Source organism: Penaeus monodon, chromosome 41 (assembly GCF_015228065.2).
Source record: "Penaeus monodon isolate SGIC_2016 chromosome 41, NSTDA_Pmon_1, whole genome shotgun sequence".
Taxonomy (NCBI): domain Eukaryota; kingdom Metazoa; phylum Arthropoda; class Malacostraca; order Decapoda; family Penaeidae; genus Penaeus; species Penaeus monodon.
The window spans coordinates 16,274,420-16,285,251 of record NC_051426.1 but is presented as its reverse complement, the minus strand read 5'-3'; the positions used below and the strand labels follow the sequence as shown (position 1 = coordinate 16,285,251).

General features: G+C 37.8%; 1 protein-coding gene across 1 annotated transcript in view; it reads left to right on the top strand.

Annotated features, from left to right (window-relative positions):
* Nucleotides 1-4,328: 4,328 nt before the first annotated feature.
* The window catches only part of LOC119598415 (rab GTPase-binding effector protein 1-like), a 36,308-nt gene continuing 29,804 nt past the window's right edge, over nt 4,329-10,832 (top strand). Inside the window, exons 1-3 of the mRNA XM_037948059.1 lie at nt 4,329-4,400; nt 5,021-5,078; nt 8,190-8,393. Of these exons, the coding sequence (XP_037803987.1) occupies nt 4,329-4,400; nt 5,021-5,078; nt 8,190-8,393 (334 nt within the window). The remainder of the gene's footprint in view (nt 4,401-5,020; nt 5,079-8,189; nt 8,394-10,832) is intronic.

The window sequence follows — 10,832 nt, the reverse complement described above, 5'->3', positions numbered from 1 at the left end:
TCAATATTTTTTATTTGTTTTTTTTTGTTTTTAAGTCTGTCGTAGATATTTTACATTCCCTCTACTTGGTAGCAATGTAGGGATATTCTGACAGACTGAGCGGATGGGGCACTGATATACCACTGATATGCGTGAATGGGCCTTTAGGCTGCTGTATTCATCAAGTTAGGTCATACCAAAGTTTGTAGATGGATAAAAGGGTAGAAGAGAATGTGTAATCTTTTACCAAGAAAAACTTAGTCATATGGTACAGTATTTGCATTAATTTGTGGGTGGGGGGGGGTGCTTATATTATGTGGCATTCTTGCATAAGTCAGTGTCCCATTAAATGTATGCATGTGATTTTAATGATATATATATATCAATAAAAGATATAGCAACATGTATATCCATGTTGTGTACTCCTGCACTGTGCATACTTTTGATAACATTTTATACGTTGTAAAAAAAAGAAAGAAAAAAAAAACGGGTGGAAGGCAATGGAAAACCACCTCCTAAAATTGCCAAGAAAAATCATGGAAGCCCATGATCGTCAAGGCCGCGGTGGCCGAATGGTTAGAGCACGGACTCAAGACTGTCACGACAGCAATCTGAGTTCGAGGGTTCGAGTCACCGGCTGGCACGTTGTTTCCCTTGGGCAAGGACTTCACCTCGATTGCCTACCTAAGCCACTGGTTGCCAAGCTAGCCCAAGTCGGTGCTGGTCCAAAGCCCGGATAAAATAGAGAGAATTATTACCTAAAAAGGTAACACTGGCACTCTCCATGGAAAGGAACTGGGACCCTACCACGTACTCACTCCAAGAGCATCACAACATGAAAACTACAATTTATTATCATGCTGTAACCACGGCGGCTCAAACATGAACCTTCCGTTAAAGAAGAGAAGACATTGCTGTCTACACTTTCCCCCTTCACACCCAAAGATTTGGGAGCAACTTTTGAACTGTAAATACTCTGCCTTGTAAAATGGTTTTAATACAAAGTGTACTACTTGCAGCCTTGTTCTGTAAAACTATTAATGCATTGTGAGATAACATTTGAGGCTATGGCTACATGTGACTTGAAATTTGGATTCCAACCACGTTCTGCATTTGAAATCCTAGCATTCTGCCCTTGTAGAAAATTTGAAATCCGTCTCTCTTGGGTTGTCTAACACTCATTGGCATTTCTAATGGTCAGAAGATGGGGGAAGACTTTAGAAATTAGTTAGACAGTGGAAACAAAAGTCAAATTGTATAATATTGTAAAGGTAATTCTTATTTTACAACACCAAGATACTTGCACAATTTCAGAAAAGATATTAACAAGTACTGGTATACTAGTTAACATAGATCAAAGATGAATAGCAAAACACTCATCCGTGCTGATACAATGGAAGAAAAACCCACAATACAAAAACTAGATTTATTGAAAAAGAGACTACAGTTTCGAAATCTACCTGGATTCCATCTTCAGACCTGAAGATGGAATCCAGGTGGATTTCGAAACTGTAGTCTCTTTTTCAATAAATCTAGTTTTTGTATTGTGGGTTTTTCTTCCATAGATCAAAGAGAGAAGAATAGTAGTAATGCTCTTAAATAATCTGGAAAGATTTAGTTCATCTTAAGAATCAAGTGTGATTTTTTCAGCTTGAGAACTGAAAAGAACTCAGAGTTTGAAAACCAAGCATGTGATATAGAAAATATTACATCAGAATTTACATTTTCTATGAAATAGAAGCAGAAAAATTATTCCTTTAAATAGTTTTTGTCCTTGGGTTTCACACCTGATGTTATTGGTTACCATTCTATGAGCATAGTTTAAAAAAGGATGATTAAAGAATATAAACTAAAATAAATACAAAGATAAATAAGAAAAAGGTGCAAGTAAAGATATCATATATTTTTAAGTTATTTTGTTGGACCATTGAAGATTTCCACACATAATGGCCCTTTATACTAGTTGAAGATGGTCTATTTGCTTAGCCAAAAAAAAAAGTGCAACAGAAAATTCTTGCGAGTCAAAGGCATCCTTGGAAACTCCTCAGGAGTGGACAAAGAAGAAAAAAAAATGAAGAGGAAATTAGTTCCAGCAAATGAAGCTAGAGCCATTAGAAATTGTAATTAGTGACTTAATTCTTTTCTGTGTTAGAATCTTTGTATGATAAGTATATGAGGTTCAAGCTGATTATATTAAAAAAATTAAAAATATTTTTTAAGTGGTTTACCATTAATAAAAATCATGGTGGTTGTCAAATACACTGATGGATTATTCTAATAATTTCCCACAATTTAGATTTAATTGTCTGTTATCGGTCACAGAAATGTTTTTGCAAATTTCATTTTGTAGAAGGCATCTCTGGTGACAAGAAAAAATACAACTATCAACAGTAACTAACAGGAGTCAAGTGTAGTTTAATCTAGACATTTTCTGATAGGAAATGCACAATATTAGGTTATTTCATGAGTAGTTTCTCTATAAGATATATCACATTTTCCAAGTGACTGCCAATAACTGAGTATCCAGCAGAAAATGGCTGGCACATGACCACTATGAAAAGGGGGGGGGGAACCTTAGAGGCTATTGGATTCAGATAACATGGATATTATGTCACAAAATATTTTGCTGAGTGGAGGGTGATGGGATGTCTTGCTGGAAGTGTACAAAGCGGGAATGTACTATTTATCAGTGTGCTGTGGTAGCGTTCTTGCCTAGTAGTCTCGCTGACTTGTGTTTGATTCCCACACTGCCAGGGGATCGAAACCCCCGGCCATTCCTTGAACACGGTGCAGTTAGAAGCACAAAAACAGACAAGCCACATTTTGACTGAAGTCACAAGAGCCTGTCAGAACAAATCTCTAAATTATTATTATTTTTTATTATTATCATTATTATTATTATTATTATTGTTATTATTATTATTGTTATTATTATTATTATTATTATTATTATTATCTTTATTATTATTATTATTATTATCATTATTATTATTATTATTATGTATTGTGTGTAGGCCATTCCTGGAATGGCACCAGCTCCAGATATGATACTTTCTCCCTGTGCAATAATCTATATCTGCCACAGGGTTTGTAATGGAAAATGAAAATATAACTCAAGTATCACATTGTTACATATTGTTATTGTTATTGTACAGAGTTGTAGACTATCTGGAAAGATGATATGGAATTTGTTCTGTGAAAACAGTCAGTTACCATCTTGATACAGATGACAAATAAGACCTTGGAAAATGACAAAAAATGTATGCAGAATAAGGGCTAATAGCATTGTAAAGAAGAATCTTGATACTGTGCATGAGTGTTTGTGTGGGCTGGGCCTTCAAGACATACTCATACACCTGAGAGGCACCACTGAAGGAATCCGTATGTCTGGATTTTGTCATCTTAAGAGGAAATTGAAGTTGTAAATGAAAGGCTTTACTATGCTTATTACAAATTTATAGGCCATTTTTAATCACCAAAGCTGGGGAGATATGGTAGTGTAATTTGTTTATGGTTTGAAAAAAGAATAAATTTGTGGGTGGTAAAGGTAGGGGCAGGCAAACATTCAGTAAGAAGCTATTGCCTCCACATCGTTGCGGCTTGGCAACACACTTCACATGCTAGGCGATGGCTCGGCACTTTGTTTGTTGGTATAATGTTTCTTGTATTTGCATTATTCTTAGTAATTAGTATAGTTTAGAGATTTTCTTTCACATTCATATACTTGATTTTTCTTATTAGAGAAGTATTCTTATGTTTGTTCTCCTCAGAACAAAGTTATCACTTGTACATTTTCAATAAATTTCATAGCGCATTTTAGTATTTCCTATCTTGAATATAAGCATCTCCTTTGTCATTTAGTGTATGAGATTAGTAGATAAGAAGAATGTCAGATATTTGAACTTTTAAGTGAATGATAAAGTTCATAGCTCCAGTGAAATAAATGTGGCTGCTTTTTTAATCAGCAAAGTTCTGTATTAGAATCTAATTCATCATCAGAATTATTTTATATTAAGAGGTTATTTTGCTGCTAAATTTGTTAGGGTTATTGACCATATCTCGTGATAAAGGGTATATTGTAATGCCAAAGCAAAGAAGTTGCTGAAGTTATTAGCATTTCCCTCTAAATTTATGGTATATAGTGTAAGTTTAGGAAGGTTTTTTTAAAAGTTATTTAACGTGCTCATATTGCTTAAAACATGAATTGTGATTATGAGTTAGCAAAAAGTAATCTTTAGCTTTGATTTTAAGTCGCTTTTTCCAGTCAAAATAAACTTTATTAGTATGGTTAAACAAGCTCATATGTGCTTTTTCACTCATTCACGTCTAGTATTTAGTACACACTTCCGATGACACTTGCACCAACACCTGCTTCTGTGCTTATTTATACTGTGGGGCTCAGGTACATGACTGATGCACAAGCACGTGCATATGTGTCAGAGCATTTGCATATATATCTAAATATGCATACATAAAACCTTGCATGTATGCAGGTGAACAGTTGTATGTAAGCATGCACATATACATGTGCTCATGCACGCACACACACACACATGCATGCACTCGCACACGCACACTCACACTCACACTCACACTCACACTCACACTCACACTCACACTCACACTCACACTCACACTCACACTCACACTCACACTCACACTCACACACACACACACAACAACACACACACACATACAACACACACACACACACATACAACACACACACACACACATACACACACACACACACACACACACACACACACACACACACACCCCACGCACACACACACACACACACCACACCCCACACACGCACACACACACACACACACACACACAAACACACACACACACACACACACACACACACACACCCCACCCACTTATATATTTAGAAAAAAGATCACTACTTTTAAGATGCAGTTCCAGTAGACTTGAATTGCAAATTGCATTCATGTAAAATTTCAGTACTGCAGGCCAAAGTCTCGGAGTTAAAGGAACGGGAGCGTAAATTATTGAAGAACATGCGCGACAGGAGGCAGACTTTGGACTCCGTAGGGCCAAACTTAAGGAACTCTATCTTCAGAAAGAAGGTGAGATTTGAAGATGAGATGCCTGGATGCTGGAAGGTATATGCAGAATTGAGTGCCTTTGAGATGTCGATCAGACTGGGGAAGATGGAGAAAAGGCCTTTTGAGGATAAATCTTCAGCACATGTATATGGGGTTTTATGCTGATTTTGAGTTGTATGTAGTGTGCTTGTGTGCAGAATAGATACTATAGAATGGATTTTACAATTTAGCAGAGGTGATAATCCTAAAAGAGACCCACATTAATCAAGTGTTCAAGATTTGAGCCATAGTTAGACAAAAGGATAGAGTCATTGAACATTTAAGGCTATGCACGTGCTCAGACCAATTGCATGAAAATGCATTTATTAAATGTTTTGTTAGTTTACACTTTAATCTGTAATATATTCATCAGCATGTTGACCTTAATGTACTACAATCATGGGATTGTAGTCATTAAAGTTAACGGTATCAGTGCTTATGTTATAGATGAAAGTTTAAACTAATAAAACAGTTAATTGAACATATTTTTGAGCTATTGGTCTGAAGACACCTTTGGATGTGCATCTTCTTGTTTCAAGGCGAGTTAAAAGTTAGCAGTAATACCTTCATATAGATTTAGAGAATCACTGAAAGTAAAATAAAAGAAGTGGATATGAAGTGAGGATGGTAAAGAGAGTTTGATTCAAAATGGATGCCAAATAGGAAGTCATGAATGAGTGATGAGCCTTTACATAAAAGGTTAGAAAAAGGGAAAAAAGTATAAGACAAGCAAGATAGTAGCTCTTTCACCAGAAGGTAAGGCTAAACATATATTAAATAATCTTGCAGATGGTTATTGGAATAGGAGATACCAAAAAGACCTTGGATGTATATAAAAACTTACATATTTAATCTTTAACACAATAATTGCACCATTAGCCGTTCTATGTTGCCTTCCCAAATGCAAATTTTCAAAAGAGTGCATGGAAAAGTGTAGGAAAAATGGTTATGAGTTCATTAATGAGTAAGTAATGAAGTAATGATGAAGTAATGCTTATGTGGACATATAGGAGAAACATGTAGCACAACAAATTTTTGAAAAGTTTTTCCATTACATAGTTTATGTCACAGCTACATACTCTCCATTGTTTACATTGCAATTATCAGGTTAACCTCCTCCTCTAGGAATTGGTTTACTTCATAAGTGTTAGTATTAATGTCTACTTATCCTAATATGGTTATGAATTTTGAACTAGTCATAATAATATCTAAAATAAGATTTCAGTATCCTGGTATGAAGTTTAAGAGAGGACCCCTAATTATAAAAAAGATCCTAAAGATCTTAATAGCAGAAGTTAGGGAATTAGCATGGAAACAAAACAGAGATTTATGGATCTGCATGTGCTCTAAAAGTTTATATTAGGGTTTGAATAAGTCGCACCTGAGAGGTGGAACCTTTTTACATTTCTCTGTGGTGTCAATAAACTACACAGGGATATGAATATTAACCCTTTCCCGACGGGTAGTATTCATAGTGGCCCAGGCCTTGCTGCTGGGGGCTTATATCGTCGCCCTAGCATGCGCGACCACTCATGCCAAATACCAGCATCCCATGCCGTTTCTTTGTAATACTACGAAGATATGATGTTTTTTCAGTTTTCATTATTTTCTAAAGTCTCTACTTGCCATACTTCCTGATAAATCGAGACTGAAGGGTATTTTTGTTATTATATAGACTCCATTGTTAATCATTATTCAGTCTATAGTCTGAATAAAATAAGCAGTGTGCGGCATCACGGAGTTGAAATCGTTGGTTTCTTTTTTTTTTTTTTTTTTTTTTTTTTTTTTTTTTTTTTTTTTTTTTTTTTTTTTTTTTGCATAGTAAAATGAGAAAGTGTTAAAAACGACTTAATCACACTTTCAGTGGCAGAAAAATAATATTTTAACGTGATTGTAACAAAAAAATCATGGCATGTCCATACATACACCATGGCATGTGCATACATGCCCCCAGCAGATAGTCCGGCCATGCCATGGCATGTGTGTACATGCCACCCGTCGGCAAAGGGTTAATGAAAAAAGTGTAAAAAATAATTATATACCATATGATAACAACATTGGTTTAATAACATTCTTCTTATATTTAAAGCAGTGTGAAAAGGACACAAGTTTTTTTTGGGGGGAAAGTTCACTATAGTGGTGGTGGTGATCACTTGAGGAATGTCATTTCAGGAATATGATGACTAACTGCATGAATACCTAAAATTTAGCAACTGTCAAGCACTTCACCTAAAACCAAATGGTTGTGTGTTTGTAGTTTGAATGGAGGAAATACAACACCTTTGTGAATAATTTTCTGCTTCACTGAAGAGTCTACAGCTTTGTTAAATAACTGGCATAGGGTGAATTATTCCTTTAAAACTACTAATAAGTGTTTTTTGAAAGTTGAACTAATATAGCTTAATTTCATGAACTAATTCAGCCTTATTGATGTACGGGCATGTAATAATTACTTATTTTTCTGGTAAAAAATTATAAACTATCTTCATTGTTACAAGAACCAATATCTTGCAATAGTATCGATGACTAATGCTTACCTCTGCTGGGTTGCACTGGCATGATATAATTGTTTGTCTTGACTCACTGACAGCTCTGTGTACATTTACAGTATTTGAATTCCTCATGAAGAGTTGTTGTATTATGTTGTAATGTGTCAGTGTGATAGCAGTGACTTCCATGCACAGTGACCCTGCTGTTTGATGGTAATTGTTGCTAATATTCACTCTATACTTCTTTGGTTCTAAGATTAAAAAGAAAGATAGAAACACATTAGTTAATGGTCTCTCTTGTTGCATTTTACACAAGGAGTAGACATTGCAAAACACTTTCATCATCTTGAAACATGTGAGATGGATGTTGTATAGTATATCACCACAACACTTGGTTGATGATCATGGCATTGTTCATTATTTTATATTTATCCTATTGGTGTTTTTTTTCAGTCACATTAATAATATAAGTTATGAATTTTGTAGATAAATGGTATATGCATAAAGTACCTGCTGACAGTCCTTTATTGAGCTTTCTTCTCCAGAAGATGCAGGTAACATCAGATAGCAGGAAGTGAAAGCCCATTTGTCTTGATTTTAACAGAGGAGTTAAGACTGCAGTCTGATCATACTAGAGCAGTGGAGGTGGAACTGGAGGTGCTACGTTCTCAGGTGCGAGAGCTGCAGGAAGAACTGGAGGAGGCTCGCAGTGCAGTCACAATTGCACAATGTACAGCTGAAAATGACATTGCTGTGGAACAACGTAAATGTCAGGAGGAAATAGCCACAGTCCAACAGCTCATGAAAGGTGAGTGTTCAGCCTTCTGTAGAAATAAAAAAAAAAAAAAATAGAAGAAGAAAAAAAAATCGGCCAATTTGATAGTCAAGAAAGACATAAAAAAATGGTTGACTTAATATATAGGTAAGTATAGGAATGAATGGTTAACAAGAAGCTTTAACCCTTTTAATGTAGTGATGCCACTTTTGTTGTCTTGGTGGTAAACAGGAGTTTGCTGTTTTGTGTACCTGTTAGTACTCTGTGTGACAGGTCTCTGGTCCAGGAAATTTCTAATGAAAATCTCTCTCTATCCATTGTGACTGCTGAGATTTTTCAAGAACTGGAGTGAATGGGTTTACTGTCTATACACGTTTCAGCTAACCGTAAAGCCTCCATACTTGAACCTAATCTTACAGCCTTGTGCACATGAAGATAAAAAGGTGCTCAACATATACTTAGGACCGAGGTGCAGCTGCTCCAGAAAAACTGAATGAATAATCACTCAATACTGTTGCTGATTCATGTATATAAGAAGATATTTTATCCAACAGAAGTCATGCAATGGACTGTTGATCTCTAGTCATAATTCTGTTTTGTCCCCCACTGAATATTGAGGCCAGTAATGTTATAGTTTACTTTTGATATTAACTCAAATCATTTTGCATCAGTTGGTAGCCAGTCCAGAGCCAATAAAGTTATGTCCCAAAAGTGTCCCTGGAGTGTAATGTAAAAGTGTCTCAGTTGCCTGGCAACAGCCAAGATACTTTATGTGGAAGTCTAGATTTTATATTTAGTGTGTATTAGACTTCAGAAATATCAAGAAACATGAAGTACCTTCTAGTGAGCTGGCTGGTTTCATCTGCATGCTTTTTGAAATAAGTTGAAGTTGAGTTTGATGAATTTCTGCATTGAAAAGATTGTGGTAGATAGGATGATATCTACTACTTGAACTGGCCATTGTCTCTTTAGGGAGTGATTGAGTGCGTGTGAGTTCCCACTGTTTTAGGGGTGAGTGCTGTTGGTGATGTGGAGTTCTATGGGAGAGCTGGGGAGGTTCCCCAGTCAGTGAAGGACATGGCAGTCTTTGTGTTGCTACTGGTTGACTGAAATGCATCTCTAGTGTGATCCATTGATGATTTCGCTCCTGGATCCTGAAGCTTAAGTAGTATGAATCTGTGTCAGAAAACTGGGAATACTGACACAATCAGAGAAGCTCAAGTAATGATAGCCATGTCAGCGAATCAGGAACATGGGGAGCCAGCGGTCCAGTCAAAGAGCTGCAAGGTGTCTGGTGTCAACCAGTCGGGTTGCTGCTCTTGAGAGAGCAAGGACAAGTCTATTGGACCTGGCGTGACCCAACCTGAGAAGTATGTGGAGCCAAGTTGTTCAGGTCATGGCTGGTACGAGATCTTATTGGTAATATATTTTGCAGCTTGTAAGTATAAAATCATGCAAAAATGGTGGAGAATACTTTGACTCTCAGTTATTTCATGGAAACCCAGAAGGCAAATTCCCTTTATTGCCAGGCCATGCAGTTGCAGGGTCATTTTGCAATAGAAAGGGATAATTAGGTTTTGGTTGACCAGTCATGTTTGGACCTCTTATAATGTTTTTGACTACCATTGAATTTTCATGCCCATGTAAAAAAAGCTGCTTTGAATTTTTAATTGTTATGCAAGATTGTTATTGAGCTATATATGTACTGGATTTGAGATATATGTGTACTGCATTTTCATTTTCAGTATAATTCATCTGAAATATGGTAAAGCCTTCTCGCTTGCAGCTTCCACCCCTGGCTAGCCCAGTGCGAAAAAGGAGCAGCTTCTGCATAAGTCTCCCTGCCAGGTCACAGCCTCTCCATCATTAAGACTTCTGCAGTGCCTCCTCGTGGCCACCCATGGGTAACTGGGTACCTTGCGGTCCCAGGCTAAATCTGTGGGGGATCTCGGAGCAGCAGGAGGCCCCAGAGGTACGGAGTTATGGCCCACCGGCGTGTGGACACGCTCTGGCTTCGTACCAACTCTGCCCCCTAGCCACCCGGGGGAAATGGGGCGGCTCGGGGGAGGTGGGCCTTGCCAGTCTCCTCCCCCCAGAATGACCCTCTGGCAACGTCTTTTTTAAATGGAAATGCTGGGGGGAGGGGTGTTGTCCCTCCCACCAGCAGTAAGGCGGGCTGTGGGTCCCGCTGGGAGGGCAAATGTCGGGGTGCAGGATTGGAGCGAGAGTTACTCGTCCCGCCTGCGCCCCGGCAGGCGCCAACCCACCATGAAGCTTGTGGGGGAAAGCCCTCGGGAACCCCACAGGTGACAACCCCCCCCACAGCCGGCCGACCCCCTTTATCTGGGGCTGTGTTGGCGGGAGCGGCAGAGGTGGCGTGCACCCGGAGTGACCACCCGAGGCTTAACCTCAGGCGTGCTTTCCGGGTAGGCGCTTGGAACATCCGGTCCTTGCGGCGGATGATCCCGTACC